This window comes from Varroa jacobsoni, unplaced genomic scaffold (genome assembly GCF_002532875.2).
Source record: "Varroa jacobsoni isolate VJ856 unplaced genomic scaffold, vjacob_1.0 scaffold_500, whole genome shotgun sequence".
Classification (NCBI taxonomy): Eukaryota; Metazoa; Arthropoda; class Arachnida; order Mesostigmata; family Varroidae; genus Varroa; species Varroa jacobsoni.
Window position 1 is genome coordinate 162,541 of NW_019213402.1, and position 21,625 is coordinate 184,165.

General features: G+C 42.1%; 1 protein-coding gene across 2 annotated transcripts in view; it reads left to right on the top strand.

The window, feature by feature from the left end:
- Nucleotides 1–488: 488 nt before the first annotated feature.
- The window catches only part of LOC111260984 (uncharacterized), a 44,424-nt gene continuing 23,287 nt past the window's right edge, over nucleotides 489–21,625 (top strand). For both annotated transcript variants that reach the window (XM_022834118.2, XM_022834119.2), the window contains exon 1: nucleotides 489–1,919. In XM_022834118.2, the coding sequence (XP_022689853.1) occupies nucleotides 1,775–1,919 (145 nt within the window). In that variant the 5' untranslated portion in view covers nucleotides 489–1,774. The remainder of the gene's footprint in view (nucleotides 1,920–21,625) is intronic.

The following is a 21,625-nucleotide window of genomic DNA, read 5'->3' on the forward strand; positions in this document are numbered from 1 at the left end:
ACGTTTTTCGAGAGGTCTGCTTCAGAATCGGGAAACGTGCAAAGAAGAGAAAGTTTGCAAAATTACCCAACAAACTAGTTGGACATCTTTGCAGATTGCCTCATCTACATAGTGAACAGCTGGTCACAGGAATGTTCTATATATGTACAATATGACTCCGTATGCGGCGTTTTGATGTCTGTGTAGGGCGGCTGCGGCACGTTGTGAGACGCTTTCACTTCAAGGGAATCATCAGCAGCAGGACAACTCTTATGATACAGCCTTCGTGAAGCCGTGTTGTCGCACAGGGTAGTTTAGGTTCTCAGTGTTCCACTGACCTCCCCGCCACCCTCGCCGCAACTTTAAAAACTAACGAGTAGACTCCGTCTAGTGGATAGAGGAGGGTTAGACAACGGCTGCATGTTCGGGCCGAGTCGGAGAGGGTCGAAGCGGCTCGCTCCCGCCACCTAGCGGCTACTCGCAGTGCAGAAATGCCTGTTCTTGGGCTTCCAGATTCGCCGTCAAGCCAGTACTATTCGGAGTTCGTTGCGTCTACGTTATATTAGCGGCACTAGTTTTAGCCGCGGACAGGCCTTCAAACATACACGCACGCACATACACATACACAAAACAAATATACACACGGCCGCAATATGACAAAAGATCAACATGATATGTGCTATGGTATGACCTCTAATCTCTAGTGGTTTCGTGTGAGAGCTAAACGCGTAGCTGTTGCATGAGTTATTATTTCTAATTATACGAAGCCTTCTACCGTTAATTTATTTTCTTGCGTTTGTTCAATCGTCGGTAAGTCACTGAGCAGTGACCCGAGACGTGCAATGCGAGAATTGATTGATGTGTTCTCCGTCATTACCTCGGGAGAACGTGAGCTACAGTGCGCGAAGGCACCTCTGGAATACTCTACTGTAATACATGTCTACAAAGGACATTGTTGATCTAGAGCGATCACCGAATCTTTGGCGCGTTCTTCTGCGTCACCTGTGATGTGACTGTCATGTGTGTCTTGCCGTTGTCACATGCCAAAGTGCGCGTCCCGCACCGGATTATTAATACCACAACTAATGACACTTCAATTACGTTTCTCACTGGTAATATAACTAGCACCCTCGTCAGCACCTTCACCGTAGCATCCGTCATCCTTGTTGACGCAAACAGTAGTTCTACAGAGTACAGTACGAGCTGCTGTCATTTTTTTATTATCAGCGCCGAACGGTATCGCTGTAAAGGACAGCCATTTCGACGGTATTATAGGCTAGAACGGCACTCTTGCGACAACAGACATACTACCCAATTGGATCGTGTCTCGACCTTGGCGCTTTCACATCTGCGACAAACTCCACCGTCTTCGACCTTGACGCGGCGTCCGTTTTCTGCCCCACTACCTCGAGAGTATCAAAAATCCTATAAATCTTGCTGCCCTGTACTTCTTCGAGGCGGTATCACCATCGCGAGGGCTGCTTTTCAAGGAAAGCGCTGGATTGAACAGCATCGTTTTCGACAACATCTCTTCGTGGATAATCGTGTACAAATCAACATGCAAATGCAGGAAAAGTCTTGTGTTACATTGTTATTATGTTGATGTGACTGCCAACGCTCAACGGCTACTGGAAGATTTTGTGCTCCGTGCTTTCCTGCACCTATCCCTCCGGAAGTGTGTGTCTGTGTCTTGCGATCCTCGTGTGAGTGAGTGTGTTAAATCTGTGCTGCATATCTCAGGTCGAGGCGTGTCTTTAACTTTTTGACATCGGCTGAGATAGCCGCCATAACAACGATGATGACGACGAAGATTGCTTATTTTATTTTATGGCTATGGCTGACTGGCACGATGAGCAGTGCGCCAGTTGTAGCCAAAGTCAACCATCGAAGTCATCGTCACGCAATCATTCAACCGCCTGCTGATAAGCTCAAGCCATTTGGTAGGTCTTCACGCCGTTGATAAAGATAATTGGGAACAATTAGCCCTAGGATGTCTGTACTTGTAGACACAATGCTTAGTGTACGCTTTTTTACAAACGTGCATAGCAGCAAAAAACAGTATAGTAAGATTTGTGTGTAAAGTGATGGCTACGTTCGTTGAAAAAAATATTTGTATCTACTCAGGAGAAATCAGACTTCTTCAAAATTACTACATACAAATAAAGTAGACAAAATACGTTGAAAAAAGTATTCTTGGTTTCAACTTTTTAACAGGACCATTCAATACCGCAGAATGTGATATGGGCTAAAGTGCTAGCAGCGTAAAGACAGACTTTTATAATAATGCAGAAAGAGATAGTGACTTTAGCTATAATATATAGCCTCCTCACTGGAATTACAGGTATTTTATAAAAGACGTTACACGTCCGCGAGAAGGTCAACGAGTTACCCGCACTATAGGAATAAGACGGCTACAGTGCTTAGCAAAGCAATGCCACGGTAAATAGTGATTTCTCTGGGCTCCGAGAAAAGAAACAGAGATATCATAAAAGCTTGCGGCCATAAAAGAGTGTGTCCTAGGTGGCTTACCGATTTCATTATTGTTACTTGTTACAATTTAAATAGAGTTTCCTTTTTTACAATAGCAGGGTGACAACCAATAAGGTATCTGTCGTGCTCAAGTAAACCGCGGTTTACTTATTAGGAGAAAAGCAAATAAAATATACCTTCACGATATTGAATCCAATCTTTCGAAGTGATCACGCATTGCCGAGTCATTTTACCAATTCCGATTTGTTCGTGTTCTATTAAGGATAATAGACAAATATTTAAAGAAATCCCTTGAATGTAGTAGTTCCGCTGCAAAAAATAACAACAGTAAAATTATTACTCATCGCAGTTTCTCGGATATTTGAAATTATTCTGCATTAAGGATTGTTCAGTGGCAAGTTGGGATATATATATTAATTAAGGCATATACATACGATGACCTTGAAATGGCATAAAATGCCATTCTGCACACGACAATTAATTTTGAATCGGCATGTAAGGTAGGCCATGTTAGTAGCGACCCTCTTGACGAGGTGTTCAATGGAACCTTACCCCAAACACAGAGGTTATACCTAGGCGCTTTTAGGCCGTAAATTTTATTCGTTTGTACCCGTGCATACAACCTGTTAATCAAAAAGACTACAACAGCTGCGTACAGCAGTAGCTGCTAGCCACAAAATTTCTCGCTTAATCGTTCACATGTAGCCAACTGATGTTTCGATCGATTTCGGAACAGAGGTTAGAAGATAAATAGTTAATTTTGATGATTAAATAAAACCAAGTAGCAACAACTTTGCGATCGTATCTATTACGTAGCAAAAGGGTACAGAACCGTGCTGCTGGGACAGCAGCTCTATATCATAGTGAATTGTTTTGAAAACCGCAACGGTGCCTACTGAATTTGCATGTCGAGAACACATAGTGCTTTTCGGCTTCCATTTTGCGGGATGGATAGGGCGAAATATATCTTTAATGGGAGAATGCTTGACGCGACATTACCTTTTACTGAAATATAAAAGCTTCGTAAATTCTTCTCTATTTCCAGCTCATGCGGTACAAATTCTCGTTCTTTCTGTATAGTGACTCCTCCACATACTGCCGTCAGTTTGGTGCGGCTGTCAGCGAAATCGTGCACACCTTACTTGCGTTTCTTCAGAATACGTATATGAATGACAGGAAGGGAACGAGCTGCTACGTGCACCGTTATAAAAGAAAAAGCCGAACGGGAAACAACGGGCAAAAAAAGAGAGGCGGGCACGGAGCATTTTGCGTATGAATAGCATGCAGCACCAACGGTAAACGTAGAAAGGAAACAGTCATGAAAAGTGCATAGCTTATGCTAGAGGCAGGCTCTTCTCTCTGTGTTGGTTCAGTTTCCATTTTGTATGGGCATCTCTCATAAGGCACGAGAATCTCATTTTTCGTAAACAAGGGTGAAACGGGACAGTTAACAGCGGAAATGCTTGGCAAAAACATGTCTTGGTGTGCCAGGTTCCAACGAAGCCGTTGTATTGCAACGCTGGCTAACTCCAGTCCAATGAAAGTGGGGGCTGCTTAACTCAGGTACCCCTTTATAAGTCCTTTTCTCTTTTCTGCTAATCGGCGTGTTGGCCAATCCGTTCTCTCCCTTGCGTTAACGAGACCAGAGGAAACGCACAGAAAATTAATAAAAGGCACAGAAGAATGAGAAACGGTGTAGAAAATGACTCCCAGAAGACAGGCTCAGAAACAGGAACGCTACGCACTGCAATGCAGAGCAATAGCTAGAGGGAAGCGCTGGCTTAGGGAAGTACAACGGAAGATATGTACTAGCAGAAGAGTTTATTTCGATGATAGAAAAGGCAGCTTGAAGGTTTGGCAGGATGAGGCAATGTGTCTTCTAACGAGTCTGACACTGACGACGGCCAACAACGGATGGTTAAACGTGTTGACATCTAAGGTTAGGACAGATGGAGTAAATATGATGCCCAAAATTTCATACGTCGCCCGAATCTGTGAATGAGCTGTTGATACCGGTCAGGGGACCTTTAGGTGTTTGATAGCTAGAACTAAGTTTTTGCTCTCCAGCAGCACTAGAGCATGACTTAGCAAGAGTCTAAGCAGATTCAGGGCATACGAAACCGAAAGAACAAGAAACGACCAACATGATGAGCCTGTTTGTTGAGTCGTTCGAGAGTAGCACAACGAACAACTGATGAATGAGAAAGCGTAAAGAAGCAATCCACATCACTTGGCTTCTAACCATTCATCCGCTAATATCGTAGTTGGTGCCAGCTTCCGCTGCAAGATATTTCATGTCCGAAGTAGAATGGGTTTTGACTTCATTAGATCCGCAACACACCTTCCTTATGTCTTGTACTTTTCAGTATTCATAACGTGATTTAGAAGTAGAAGCTGCTTAATGCAAGCGCTTTGGGAAAACTTGTGTTCTGTGCACTCATTGTGAAACAGAGAGTCATCGCTGAAATTTGCGCAGTACCTGTCCGCGTTTCCAGCTTATCGTCGCGGCTTGAGAGACTAAAAATTCAGGTTTAAGTTAAGCCTGTTACTCTTGACATTGCGTCTTGTTAGCTGTGACGATGCATTCTATAGCAGTAAGAGCGTTATCCTTGCTGAGAATGAATCAACGGCGTTTAGAGGCAATCTGGGCGGTCTTCGACTTTGACAAACTTTAATTGCAAAACGTAACATTAGCATTAGTTTAGCAAACTTTTCCTAAAGGATTTCCCATTCGACATACACATGCTTGAAGTATAACATGTGGATACTCAGGGCCCACAAGGGACCACGTTTACTAGCAGCGTTTGCGCTGCAGCACACAGATAATGCAGTTTTTACGCAGCCGAAAAGAAAACACTAGGTGTTTTTACTCATGGCAACATTATGATGTATAACTTATATTAAAGAGAAAACGATCGAATCTTACAACTCAGTCCAAATCAAATGTGCTAAGCCAACGTATGGTTATGAAAGTAGGGATAATTAACTGTTCTTTCGCCTTTCCTGGCCTATTACAAGGCACAATTAAGATCTAGTCGGTGCTTGATCATTGAGTATATACTACTTAATTATTTAAAGGTAAAAGTGCCATCATAGTTACTTGCCATGGACAGCAGCCTATTATAAATCAAGATTCACTCCATTCAAAATTGCACCGTATTCTGAAAAACGCTATCGTAATATGCGCAGTCATAATTATATTTTCTGCACTTCGTCAATTTTAGTAGGAGCGGCGTGTCGCCTCTAATTCGCTTGCTATATTGTGATATCGTATGGAATATTCCTTCAAACTGGTATGTGTGACTTTTATGGATTAAAGCCATATTCTTCAGCGCGTATGCTGATGCAAAAGTCCTCTTAGGTCCGGAAAATGAGCTGCATGGCTGCTAATATATATCTTCCCAAGGCTTATCATCTTATTGACTAGAAGCAAACCAGGGTGATACCTTTTTGCCCTAACCAGCATAGCAGTTTCGATGATACCATATTGTAGGGTTCATTTGGTATTAATTAGAGGCTTGGTTTTTGACACGATCAACTGTGCTCGATACGTCTAAATAGGGTAATTGGTTGTTTTGGGAAACGTTACATGCTTCCCTCATACCAGTTGTCGTTCGTTTCTGGATCAGTTCAAATCAGTATAAAATATTCATAATATATCGTTATTCTGGCAATGTGCGTGCACTGCCTATTATAATAACAGAAGCATGCAAAAGCAATTCCTACAAAAAGCCCTCAAATGGCACCTGAAAGGATCCTATCTATGTTATACAAAGCGCCAGCAATACGCCTTCCATCGTAGTATAGCACCGGTCGTTTCACATATACTTTAAATACACGTTTTTGAAGCTTTGGAAACGCAAAAATGGGTAGCGTGTAGCTGCACTGACGCAAAATGAAATTCTAAACTTATCTATCTGAACCTGACGTTCAGTGTTATAATATACTTTTTTGTATAATTTTTCTTCGACTTGACATATTTCCAATTCCCGACCTAGTTCAAAGTACTCGATGCATTGACACTCGCTGCTACTTAGATCGCGGCGTTTTTTTTTTACGTCCCTACCTAAATAGGAATAATGGTGGGTGCGCACATTTACAGGGGGGTATGTACTCTTCACTTGACGATTTACTATATGTATTCTATAGAACGTAAAGCAGGTTCTGGCATTAGAGCGTATTGAGCGAGTAGCTGGAATACTCTCATATAACAGCAGCGGGCTTACTCTAAAACACGCTTAGAGAAGATACATTTCCAGCCTCATTGGACAAGATTATATCGCTTGATTGTACAAATTTGAATGGTGCCAAATAGTGAATGCCGTAAAAACGCTTTGTGAAAGCAGACATTATGCAGCACTGCATAAACATTCACATCACATACGAAACAATGCAAATAGGTTTAGTTAACAGCTGTATTTTTGGAGCTTCTCCGAATGGGGATTATATTTAGGTTGTACCATACTCAGTCCATAGACGTGGAAAATCAGCCTGTTGTAATAACGCCACCGGCAACACCCTTAAGCCTGGTCGCCCTGCAGGATACCCGCCAGTGAGGGCCTAAAGAGTCTACCTAACAAGCTAGGTTTAAAGTTGCCACTTTTGATCGTCAACCTTTGCACATGTTGATAATGTGAGCAGCATGACCGTCATCGCTCGTTTTCTCTAGTATCTAAGCAGGAGGCACAGAACGGTTTGTATCGCCGTCCTCGGAGCCGCCATTAGACAATTCCCAACAGCAATTTTCCCTCATCGTGACTTCCTTACGAAACGACCAGTTGTCGCCATTGCCGTGCGGTTTCTGATGTCATTGCCCTGGAGCAAGAGGCGTACGTAACGGTGTCATTAAACTTTGCCAGTAGAAAATACTCGGTGGACAGAGAACTCGATGTTGAACGAAGTAGCCAGTGGCAGGTGTGAATAGCGTCGTTTGCTGGACCTTTCCTAACGCCTCTCATTTATTTCAAGGCTCGTGTATGGCGTAAATCAGATAGCATGTACGATGATGGTATTTGATGCCGCCGCCCCCTAACTCTATTTTAGCTTGATGCAGTTTTTTTTGTCCTAAAACACAGTGTAGATATTTGCATAAAAAACAGCGCTACAGGCTACCAGGTTTTATCTAGCGTGGTGTCAACGGACTCTTATGAGAAGACAATGAAGAAAAATACCGCTCATTGGAAATGCATGGGATTTCACACGCTAACTATTCCATGCACCGGCTTGTCAGCGGCGACAATGCGCATCGTAGACAATGCGAGGGTTTTAGCGCGCTCCGATCGATGGAACTGTAGGATTGATTATCATACCCTGATTAACACCAAACGACACAGAATCATGCGGAAGGTCGAGGGTGCATATCTGAGTTTTTATATTGATATGCATTCATATGTAACGCTGTGGTATAGCAGGAAGATGTAGCAATTGTTTTGATGAAGATTTTATTTAGGGAACACTTGTGGCATACTTGCTCGTGCATTAAGCATCGTGAACGCTGGTTATGTATAGGTTCTACTGCAGCGGCTTACAAGCTCCAATAGGGCTGGCATAAGGATTGGTTAATGGCTGATTTCCTATCTCGGAGACAGACTTCCTAAAAAAGGTCTTCGGGGGAATAACCTGAGGCGTTCGCGCAAATATTCTTTTTTGTTGCAGTCACGAGAGAAATACAGTATCAGGTTGTGAACAAACCATTTCCGCAGATGATTGCTGATATTCCGCACCCGCACCTTTTTTCAGGAGCTTACGCCAGGGACGGCTACGCTGATAAGCATACTGCTACAGCTTATATGTAAAAAGAAATGGCAGTTATTATGAGAACGAGAATTAACAAATGTGTATGCTAGGGTTTATAATTTGTGGCACGGAAGGCTGTATGATGGTGTATTCAATGAGACAGGACACAACTTCACTCATTATCACAACTAAATTGTTTGGAGGATAATTATCCACGCTGTTCAGTCTGTACATACTTTCGAATTCGCCATGTTGCAGAAAAATAAAGTCCCTAGGGCCACCTTCATTGACTTAAGCAAATCACCCATATAAACTTATAAACTAAAAAAACGTATTTTAGATATCGCATAACGTCAAATTATAGTGTAACGCAATGTGACACTGTCGGCTGCAGATGCGACGCTCAAAAATACATCTAAAAACAAAGGCTAAAATTAGCGGTCTAACTGTTAATTGTGAAGCTAATACGACTACATGGGGCTATCTTTGGAAAAAGTTTTATCGGTAAAGAATTGTAGCCTGGTCCTACTAGTTACTTTTCTATCCTATAAACGGTGAGTTTGAATAGAAACGTGTCGCAGATGATCTCTATATATATATATATATGAAGTAATGCTTAATTTTAGGATAAAACAGTACTTATATTTCCTGGTCTTACCATCCACTTACAAACACTATGCCGAGTGAACGTTTGATGCATCTCCGTATAATGTCTGACAGCGTGTTTCGTTTACGACGATGTTTTGCTCCACGAATTGAAGGAGTAATTTTGAGCAACCTTTAATTTCATTCCAGTGCCAACACCCTCAGGCCTAAGTAAGGGCATGTTGGCTGGTTTGCAGGACCACGACGAGGAGACACGTCTTGCCGCAATAAACTCTCTTGCGCAACCAAATATCTTTCCAAATTTGTCGAAATTCATTGAAGTTATGGACCGTGCTTACTGCAGGTAGCGGCATTCTTGCAGCAATAACTTTCCTTCTTTCGGTAACCGCGCGTTGCCGTTGGGCAAATTACTCGACTCGATTCGGACTCTAACAGTTGGCGTTCTCCTCAAGCACGCATGCCTCCGTTCTTATTTTCACAGAGATTTCAAAACACTGAAGTGTCCTGCCGTTGCAGCGCTTTTAAGTTATCCTACCTCTCCTAAACCACCCCTTCTCTTCAGCTCTCCTACTGGAATTGCAGTGCGGCTCTTTATTATTTGCTCCAAACCTTTTCTATTATACACGCACATGCTATGAAGCGGCGGTCTGAGGTGTACGTTCAGCCGTTCGAACTCTGCGGTGATCACACCTCAGAACGTTTACTTTGCCGCTGCCCATAGCCTGAATAGTATTATAGATGGAATAGTGGTGATATGGCAATGGTGACCTTGAAATAACTTTTTAGCTGCTGTAACTTCAGGATTCACAGGTTGGGAAACACAAGCGGTGTTAAATCTCAATGGCTCTAACTGAACTGCTGCTGATGAAAACTGTAGCACCCTCTTACTTGCAGGTATGTATCATAATTTTTTTGTGGAATACATCTACAGGCTACCTAAGAATGCCTAGACAAAAATAATACGGAAAACGAATTTCGTAATAAGACTTTGCTTTCTTCCTTATTTTTGATGGAAAGTTTGACTTTCGGCTATATGTCTTTTTTTTTTAAAAAGAATCTTCATGAATGTCTGGCCGTGTAGTAAATCAAGCCAGAACTTGCATGTCAGGTCAATGGGTTTAAGTAAAAAGTTCCTGTAACTAGTACGAGCAACGGCGAACAATACAAGCTAAGTGAAGGCTCTGCGTACACGAAGTCGACAAACGGCGCAACAAACGTTCAACAACAGTTGTGGCTACCCGACGTATTCTGTAGTGTGCCTTTTCTACTCCGATCGGGTATAAATTTCATGTCAGCAGGAAGAATTATATATGAGGTGATTCTAAATAATCTCAAAAACTAGGCAGCACATCTAGTGTTTATAGCTCTGTCTGAATAATCAGCTACGCGTTACCCATTTCCGTTGATCAACTACAAGCAATGGGACAACTGGTGGGTAACATTCGGATATGAAGATTCGGAAAATCAAGTAGAATTTTACTGTTATGGTGGAACTGGGTCATCGTTAGTTAGCACGTGACTCCCTGTTATCTGTCATGATTTTTGTCAAATTAAAGACTGCGCACTTAACACGAAATTCTATGAAACCAATTTTTTTTTTGCTGAACTTACTTCTAATATTAAAAAATCCCATGGACATGAATGCATCCTAGTAGTAAAGGTTGCTGTAAATTTTCGACTGTTTCATTCATTTTTCGAGACTAGATAGAACTGCAAGCTTCCAGGGTATAATGTAAAGGAAACACAAAAAATTATATGGATTTCCATTGTCTTTCAAATATCCGGAAAAAAGCATCTCTCATTTACACTTTGCCTGATAGCAACATTGTACATCCAGCAAATTGGGCCGATTTCCAAAATTCCGATGAAAGCCGACGGGCTAGATGACGGACACCGTATATACCACTAAGATATGAGTTTCTAAAGATTAGTTAAGCTTGTGATGAAAATGAAACGTATAGTGTAAGGCATTGTTTCAAAGGAAACGAATTTTCTCCTTTGACAAACCTTTAAAACCGTATTCTCTAGAGGCAGTTGTGTACTACCATGGTTTGTACGTATCTTTGTAAACAGTGTGGCGCAGAAAAGAAGGAATGCAGGAATCGATTTTCTAAAGAAAAAGCTCTTAGAGCTCGGCTGATCCACACCTCAACACCAAATTTACACAGTTGGTTTACGGGTAACGTGTAAAGGGGAGCAGCGTAGCGTTTAAGAACTTGAGGAACATAAAATAACCGTCAGCAGTTGGGAAGGCAGTTGGGAAATTCTATAGATCGTCCCTTAGCTTTCTGCGTTTACTGCCAGTAATTAGGTTAAGCCTACTTGATTTTCTATCCATAAAGTAAATATTTGCTCAGGCTCAATCAGCGGGCGCCTGTCAGCAAATCCAAGACCAGTTGGATGAGGCGTATTTCTGTGTATGTACGCGTAATAATAAAAATTGTTATTATAACACTAGGATTAGCTGATTGACGTCAAATGATACTGGCCTTAACGGAAATCGACTATTCATTCGTTTATCGTATGGCTACATCGAGACCCCTTGCATTTAGTGTGAGTGCTTCGCGAGCCAAATTCAGTCAATAGAAGATTTAATATTAAATATGATGATATCGTTATGAAGAGCTGGGTTTCGCTTGTTTGACAAATATTTTAAACAACGGTACCGTAGATTTTAATGCTTTTTGAATTTGAACGCGGAAACAACACATATTTATAGCCGAAAAACATTGAAGAACCAGCTATACATACAGTCAATGTGCACAAACATTATTATCTAAATTAGTTTTTAGTATAATGTATAATGAATGTGCTGAAATCAATGTTATTCACTGCATCACTCAAAGCGTACAAAGATACATTGGATTAGAGAAAAGCACCATACGGTAAACTGAGAAAAAAAATGTTTTTTTGAGAAAATTTGTTTTTGACGTATGCAAGTTTAATTACGATAGAAAAAAGCGCCGACGCGACTACGATATTAGCCTTCTCTATAAAACTTACGTTACGCATTATCACGATTAGAAGGCAAGTGATCGGCTGCTCTACAGTGACCTGGGAAATATAGTTGTGGAATTAATTTCAAGATTTTATCAGATCTGATTTATGTTTAGTATTCGATTCGTCGTTTTATCACAAGACGCCATTACACGCTAGTTCGTGATTTTGTGCCAGTCGATGGTTGGAAGACGAGGAGCTTCCAACTGCTTTGAAATAATGGTACTCAGCTCTCCAATAGATTCTTATTCATGCCATTGTCAGCCGTGTTGCCGTGCCAGCGTAATCACGAGCCATTTTTTCCGCTCTATTCCCCTAACGAGGAATAATTTTTATCTGCCTCTTCCATCCAAAGGAGTTATCCGAGACGATTGTGACGAGTGATAGTGTCTCTCGATCTCCACTCGTGCAGTTTTCCCGGTACTGAATTTATTTACCTCTCGATCCCAAAGGCGGGAAAAAGACGACTCACCCCGAAGTTCTTTCTCGAACCTGTGCCCCTGCTGTCATGTGACAATGGCTAGGCAGAAAACCCTTAGGCTAGGTGCAAGTAGACAGATAAACGCAGCTGCCAATAGTGGTACTATGAAATATCAACAGATTGAACAAAGGCTACCGTTTCGAAATCTTAAGAAAGAAGCTTAATTTAACATATACAACACTGTTATCACACTTAGCGGTAAATATATGCGAAGTCATTCGCCTTCGGTCGCCTTAATGAAGAACGGACGGGAGCAAGGCGACAATGATTACCCAACCATTAAATCTACTTCGAGCATTTTACTTGCGCAGGTATTATCACCCTCGGAGTACGAGTGAAACTTGCGCGGGAACCACTACAAGCTATATAGAATAACTTGGTTTCAAGTAAAGACGAGCATTTTCAGGTATTTGGAAACCTTGTTTACTAGCTCTGCCTATTTAAGAATATACATAAAGTTGAGAATCGTTGACCTGAAACAGTACAGCTATAAATCAAACGAAAAAAATGTTCTTTTTATCCGATGGTAGCTTCCGTTAGCACCGGGTCGGCTAAACGTTGGAGCTCCTTTGACACTAGCTAAGTCCGTGTGTGTCTCCCTGTTACTACTACAGCCCGTCTAGCAGGTTTGTCTAAATCGGTCCATTTCTCTGAGTATGTGTCCTATATATAGATTAATGGCCGGCTAAGTATGTGGCTCAGAAGTTTAGCGGCGGCTTGCGCTCTCTCTCTCTCTATAACAAGATGGATTTTTAAGGCAGAATTAGACTAGGGAATTAAGGGTAAAATTGCGACTAGAAAGTCTACAAAAGTGGCTGTACTGTTTCTGTGGAGAGGTGAAAAAGACCTTCTTCTTCGTGTTTTCGCAGTTCGGCATGGCCGCGTTGCCACTACTAGCTCATTGGTCGGTTCACAGACGAGACAGGAACGCTGCCTTTTTCTCGGTTGACCTCTCTAATTCCACCGGTTCTCGCTCTAAAACGGATTAGTGTCAGTCCAGTCGACCATCGCTAGAGTCGTGGAGCCCCTCCTGTCTTGCCTGCAACGGAACGAAGGTGGAGGCGAAGGAGGGGGCAAGGCAACTCCATCCGAGCGAGCTGTGTCTAACCGGACTAACTGTCTAGCAACAGCTCTATGGTTCAGTCGGTGCTACGTCAGTCGTTGCCTCTACAGGCACTCGCTTTTCTACCGCCTGGAAGGGGAATGGTGCTAAAAACCTTGATGCCAATGACGGCAACGACGGCGACAAACCCGTTTAGGGGACGAAACGTGATCGAAAAGGATCTGTTCATTTCTAACACATCCACCCAGGTCTATGAATGATGAACGAAGTGACATTGGATGAACTACTGCTACCGTTACCCAACGCTGTTACGGCTTATATTTGCACCACTCTATATCCATTCTATATCTCTCATTTTGTGACACGCGATATACAGCGTACACATACATACATAGGCTTCTGGTAAAGTACGAGGGCGTTATAGTACTAAGGGCTCGCAGCGGTATAGTGTTGTAGGACGATGAAGACGACAAGCGGCGGAAGTTGCTGTTACAGTAGTATCTGTTGCCCAATGGGTCAAATGAAATAGGAACTTTCCGTTTTCGAAAAGGACAAAATCATATTGACTTCCGGCAGCAGGAACGGCTAGCTGCTCTGACCATTCATCGGTCCGAAAGGAAAACACCCGAACAAGGGTATAGCTGAAGTAAGACGAAGGCTAAGGGAAATAACCGGCGGAATCGGTGCTCCCTGTCCGTTGCAGTCGCTGCCTGCAGCGAAACGGCGATCGCGACAACCGAAGTTGGATTGGTTTCGCTTGAGGTTCGGCCGATATGCGTGTATATATTGCACAGATTCATCGTCCTGTGTCCAATGTTCATATTTTGCTCTCAGCCCTAGTCGTTATGGCGCGCCAGTTTAGTCCGGGGCGCAGGATAATAAGCCATCGTCTGACGCCACTAGCGTCTACTCCGTTTTCCAGTTGTTCCACAGATCCCACTAGCGCTTCTGTAACCTAATCTCGATTGTGCTAAATCATTAACGGTATTACAGTTTGTCCATTTCCAGTTAGCTTTGTCCTTATTACTCAGTACGTGATTGATCTGTGGTAGGTTTCCTGAACGTAATAATCTTCTCCCTCTTGATCTACAATACTGTTCTTAAACTTATCATGCTATATTGTAGCTAGAATCGCAAGCACACACACACACAGCAAAGAGACACAAGTTCCAGTAGACTTTCGAACCGATCATAGCCATGGACCCGATAGGACGCGGTAAGCCGTTACTGAGTTTGTGCATCACTAAATAAATGCTTCCAATAGCGATCGTGGAGTGTTACGCTATTGTAACATGTTGTGATCTATTCGTTTTTTTGTTATTGTTTCTAAGAATTCAAATTATTAATTAGGCTAACATTTATTTCAAAAGGACAATTCTCTAAGAAAGCACCTAACGACACTTACGAATTCGGGTAACTATGGATGAATGTTTAGTTTAAATAAACACTTTGTAATTTGTATAAGTAATTATCTAATTACTTATACGCGCACATATCAAGGCGTACTGTGGTAACGAAAATCAATCTTGTTCGATCCATTTGATAACTAGCCCAGCTTGCTTAGCTAGCTAGTCCGCTAATAAAAACAGGGTTCGCTTGATTTAGAAATTGTGATATTCTATAAGATCGATAGTTTGCTTGAATTCGGTAGTAACCATTATTCAAGGCTAAATAAAAAATTACCACATATAGGTTTACGGCAAGTGGTTTGCATTGTTATGTTTCATTGATCGTAGATTTTTTCTAGTAGAACCCTTCGGCCCAGCTCGATCCAGGCTCGCATGCCTTCGTTGTTGGCAAAACTGCGTAATATAATTACTTTTACATGGATATGTAGAGTTTTTGAAGGTTATCATCACAGTTGAAAGACCTATATCTACCAACGGGACGTACTAAACAAGACGTATATTGTAACCCTTTGCTCCACGAGAGAGCATAGTATTAATAGAAATAAATGTACCGAACTAAAAATCACACTTAGTAAAGTAACTAAAACAGATTTCACTTGTTTGATACTCGCTTGATTTCAGCGAAATCTAAAAAAATCATCAATTTATTTTTGGACTCATACCCTGCGGCGTACATACCCCGTAAGCTGAACGCCTCATTTGACGAACAGCAAAATTTGCTGAGTCGTCTGCGCTACTTCCTTTTATTTAAGTAGTTTGCATTGTATAGTGTGTATGAGGTCGGGGGTAATGTGACGCGGTAAGGAAAACAATCATTCGTTAACACTTAAATAATAAGCGCTGTATAGTAGAGCAAGATGAAAGTTAGACAGCTAACTTCTTGCTTCCGTCAAACGGTACAGATATATAACTTAGAACAATTTCAGCAAACGCCTGTACCATCACCTTGACCTAAATTCGTCTTATATATGACATTCCGTCCAATAGCCTATACTGTTCCGTCAAATACAACGACAAGTCCATATTAAATATCCCTTCGAAGCGCTACGACAAAACAATCTCGTATGCAGAGACCTCTTGCTCTTGTAGCCAGCTATACTCTGAAGTTCCGTGCATTTTTCAGTACAGCTGCTGCCTTGGTGTTTGCTTTTGAAATAGGTAGACAGATTCACGCAAGCCAGTGCGTAACATGTGATCACTGACCTGCAGTCACCCGCCGGGAAGTTCCTGCCGATGTCGTAGACATTGTTATTGTGACGCTTTTTATAAGCGAATAGCATTATTCTAATCACCGTCATGATCGTTTTTGTTCTACGCATATCGTCTCGGTATTGATTACTGGTTGAAGACGCGTCCTCAAAGAGTGTTCATGTGCAAGCGTCCAGTCTACTTCCGCCCCCCCGATATCGTCCCACAACAACAACAAACCCATCCCATATTCTGTATATGCCGCACATGCTATTCGTAAGTCATAGCAGCCGGTTGTAGCGAGACCAGCATCAACATGCGATATACCAACGTATCTATACGCAAAGAAAAAATCCGCCCGCAGTAGCTATCTGCATTTTTTTCCTCCAACAAAGCCTCCAAAGGGTGCATTCGTAGAAGATTTTTTTTTTTTACTAGTGTGAACGATGAAGGCCAGCGAATTTACATAGGAACGATTATTTTTATCAATCTAGTTGTAAAAGACGAAGGCTGTCCAATCACATTTTTTTTAACATAAAACAAGCATTAAAAGTTATGTTAACTAAGAAATCGTTCTCTGTAGCAGTTCATATCATCGTACACAAACGAGCTGATTACGCAACCAAGCATTGCTCATGATACAAAGATTGCTGCGGTCTGTGTAAAGCGTACCAACGAAGAAAAACATAGGAGTGGAGGGACTGATTGTGGATTATTTTTAAAAACAGTGTTTATAATACGGTTGCTGAAGTTAACCCGCTCGGTAAAAAACTAGTTGTCCGTTTGCATGGACTGCGTTATTTAAGTTATATAAATTGTATAATAAATCTGCTGACAATGATGTGATCATGATGCCGTTGCGGTGAAAATGAAAATAAAGCGCCTTTGTTGGGTTTTTGTGTCGACATTTGTAATTGTCAGGCAACGACTAATGACAGTTAATATTAGTTACTGTATACAGATATACCTGTCTGCAATACGTATATGGCCCGAACTCCCTTGCAGAGAAATTGTTTACAGGTTTTTTTTCATATCTGCCACTCAATGAAAGCAATACCCGCTCATTTAGACTCCTATCGGATATTTCTTCATATGAAATGTTTTCAAGGAAGACCTTCTAAGGCTTCCTGATCCGTATTCACACAGTTCTATTTTATAGAGCCCTAGATGGAGCGGATCTTCAAAGTCTGAAGGATCCTTCATAAGGTAATGTTTAATACCATTACGAGTTGTACTTTGAGGAGGTTTAATAGAGGTATGACTACTCTAGACGCAATTGATCATTCGTATGAAGAAATTCGATCTAATACGAGAACATCGTAAAACTAGTAACTATAGAGACAAAGGGTACAAGGGAGACGACGATGAGGTAGGTCAGCTCCAGTTAGAAATACAAATAGATGGACAACAGTCACGCTGCCCGTTGGTCCTTTCTCATGCATTGGGTTTACATTACCAAAAATAGAAGCTCCATTCTAGAACTGAAAACAACCCAAGTCCGTGCATCCACTATGTGGAACGTATCATTTCAAAGACGTTTCATACAAAAATTGAACCGCAGAATTCGTGAAAGCAATCTTTCAGGCCACAGCGATACTTCTAAGTGTAGTATTTCTACGAAATAGTACGAAAAGTGCCACGAACCATGTGTTTCTATCGATTAGACAGAAAACTAGACAAGCCACAATTACGATACATTTCCAAAAGCGTTTTTGCAGTATCACTACTTATGCTTGCTAGCCTATAATCGACTGCGATATTACATCATGAACGTTCTCTAAAAATGGGCTCCGTAGAAGCACCAATGCGTTGTCTCTTTTGATAATCTCGAAATTTCCTCTGCTCTTCCTATTGATGCTGAAATGAGCTATCACCGGTCCGACGACTGTTGCAACAAACACTATGCATCAACAATAATCTTGCGAGCCCAGAACTGATACATTTGTACTGTAGCATAACTTCGTTACTAGACGCCACATTTATATTTCTATAGCATTGTTCCCCGTTCGAGATGGGACTACATCGGTACAATTTCACCTTTTTCAAGCGGTTATTGAGCTCAAGCAGCATTTATGCATCACAATAGTAGTCAAGTGGAGCCGATCGGAAGGACGGTAGCAGTTGCGATCTGTGAACGCTGTCGAGAGCCAGCAACGCCAGCCCTTGTTTACTGTGAGCCTTCCAATCGTATAGAGACGCGCCCCAGCGCGCTGGGGACCTGGGACGTCTGAATACTTTGTCATCAATAAAAACGTCATTGTCATCATCGAAATGGGAAAATGGCCATCCATCTAACCGAGATCCATGGCAAAAAGGACAGACGAAAGATGGAGGCTATAATTGGGTCAAGAGAATAGGGCGAATACGGAACGGATGTTTGAAGAGAAATAATAAATGAACTACATAAATATCTTACCCGACTCAAGTGATGAATATTTTTCTGGTCGATTCACCTTCTCTTCATTACACTTCTTTTCTCTTCCATATCCGCGCTCCAGTCCTTTAGACTCGTAGTCGATGGAACGAGCTGGAGCCTACTTAGCTCTAACGGCGACAGATTTTTCGGCGGTAAGAGTGAGCCAAGCCATCAGGCAAAGCACCAACGTTAGATAGTAACGGTGGTAGCAAGATCATCCCATCATTGTCATTGCTGTTGCAGTGCAGACGATCAGCCGAGGCCGTCGGTAACGACGTTAACTATGTCAATGGCAGGTGTCAGAGACTGTTATTAGCAGCAAACAGAAAAAGTACGCGCAAAAGTAATAGTTGGGAATGGCAGGGCGAAGGGACAAACTCTTGAAGGACGCAAGGAGAGGTGAGCGGGGGAGCGAAGACGACCCGGGAAGAATGAGATGTAGTCAAACTCTTGCCAGATCTCAGCAAAATGAAGTAAGCGTTGCACATACGATACAAAACCAGGCAAAGCAGGTAAGAGACAATGGTGGACGTGCAAATGAAATAACCAAACTGGAAGGGCACATGGCTGGTGTACGCTAAGTTACATCATGAAAGACTTCTATTTTTATAACTGAAACCTATTCTATATTAGGTAGATGTAACAGACTCTTGTTTCTGCGACGTGTAATACCATAATGCTGTAATTCGTTGTTCGAGGTCGTTATTGACGTTTTCTTTTGTAATGGCGTGATGTTATTCTTTGCGGATTATTACGACTGCGTTTGCTGTTATCAGAGCATGACTCTCATGTCACCTAGCTCCTGTTGTATCTAAGATCGAATAAAGTTTTTTACAGACTAAGCATGCACAATACGTATTTGTAACAGAGGGATCATATGTTTTTGTATAGGTTTGTCAAAGACTTGACTCATCTAATGTCGTGACGTTAACTTTTTATTCATATCACATCCAAAAGGGCACTAACCGACAAATTATTGGTGTTATATAGCCAGAACATATCAAACTGCGCATGTACTCTCGCACTATATTATCTGTGTACATGTTGGTAATATTGTGTGTTCTTACATAACTATCGTTTATTGTGGAGTCTCTCGTTTATTGGGTCTGTTCGCGCATACTTGTAATGGTAGGACATAGCTCACTGAACAGGGTCATTGCCGTCTTCCCTGCAACAGCAAAGTTTCGTACCTTGACCTTTTCACAAGCTCGATTTGCAGGATTTCTCCTTTGCACGGCCTCTTCGATTTTCCCACGTCTAACACTTCTTACTCAAGTCCAATGTTCTACGTACTATGTACTACGCTCGCAGCTAACGCTTAGAACAACTGAGATATCCGTCTGCCATAGTTAGGTTTTTCTTTCCTCAGTGTGCGCTTTTTTTCTTCAGCAGAGTTAGCTGCGTTTTAGGTGAGCTTCATGGTAGAACGAAAGATGCCAGGGGCCCGGTTGTACACTGGAGTTGGAGTAGTGGAAGCCATCTGTATCTCCACTGCAGGCCACTTCGTTCGGGGTTAGTAGCGTCATCAGGCTGCTCCTACAGTTGCTGCTTTAGCTAGTATTACTCCTAGAAGGAAACGCCAGTCCGTCAATGAAATGAGGCCAACCGGAGAAAAAGCCGTAGAAGAAAGCGAACCAGCGCAGCTAGATTACGTTTATAGAGATGGAGCATATGTGCTCTTTGATGACAGCATCCGTCGACAAAGCAGAACATACCTCTCCGCGGACTAGGAATAAAAGAGCTTGGCGGGAATAGCGCTTACGGCTTACCCTTCAGCTTTTTCGCCTGTAAAAGACGTTTCACATTTGGAGTTCGAAAGCTACAGCATATCACTCTGTCGTTACTTTTTCTAGTATTTGGGGCGAACTAGACTATTCCACGGCATGCGACCAGGTGGTGACCCAGCTTATGCGCATCCTTTTATAACTCTCACTTTTATCTTCTGTATTGTGGGCATCATTAGATAAAGGCATGCCGGCATCTCGTGCGCGTAGGAGAAGGCAGAGGCTTACAGGTGATGGTTATTACAGGTGGTAAATAGAGATTAATGGCCGATCTGACTGCAATTTAATGAATGGTGAGCCAATCGATTAGTGGGCCGCTTTGATCAGCCCGATGCCACTACTATACAAAGACCATAACAAAATGATGCCAGCATACTTAGTTACGAGCAACAAAAACGGACTAGTATGATGCAATTGTCCTGTCAAGTGGTTCGATGACGTTTGCTATCAAAGGAGAGAGAAAGGAATACCGGGGCAAACAGAGGCCACCGTTTTATAGAAACGGTCGTGGAAAATTGCTTGTTCCCTGGCGGAGAAATAAGATGAGCGATAGAGCAGGTAGATGAGTATGCAATCGTCACCACTATTTTCATCGTCACCTCCGCGTACTGCCTCACACCTATTTCATATGTTTCCCACGGTAGAACGCTACCGCTGACCGCTCTTTTTGTAGTGTCGGCTGCTTGGCTATCCTCTTTGCGCCGACATACAAGTGTTGGCGGTACGACATCTGCGTATGTAACGCCTTCGAACGGTATATGGAGCACCATAGGCGCATTATGTTTTATCTGGTTCATCGAAATAAAGTTTGTACATAGCCTACGTATAATAGGTTGAGCCTTTAAAGGTGAGAAAGATGAAAAACAGGGGAAAGTAAATGACCTAGTTAGGACTCCTAGTCCTTTTTTCCAGGGGCTGGGAAATGAGTCGAAGTTTTGGCTTCTTTGTGCTGGCCTGTTATTTGTGGCGAACGTTGCAAGGCATAAAGCAAGTAATGCAGCAAACGCTAGACGAACAAGCCTGTCTGACAAGTGAAAATGAAGCATCAACGCTGTCACTGAGTAAAAAGACAAACATGGTTGATGTCGTAGTCGTCGCCGCTCAGCTTGTCCTTTAAGGTCAAATCAACCTTGTGAATAGGAAACAACGCTAGAGAATACACGTAGCAAGCATGCATAGCTATAAGGAAAAAAGGTAATGGAAAGAAAAAATACGAGGCAACGATGATACAACACATTACTTGGTAAGGCCGATTGAACTCATATATTGAGACAAGGTTACAGAGAACAGAATAAGCGTCGCTAATTAAATAAATACTACTAAATCTTTCAAGTTTTAGGGCTCAGCTTACCGTAAGTTATAACATCAGACGGTTACAATAAAACTTTCGGTTTGTAATAACATATACGTGATATCGACACTGCATTGTCAATATCCGTCCAGTGATATGGATCCAGATGGCGCCATAGAATAACT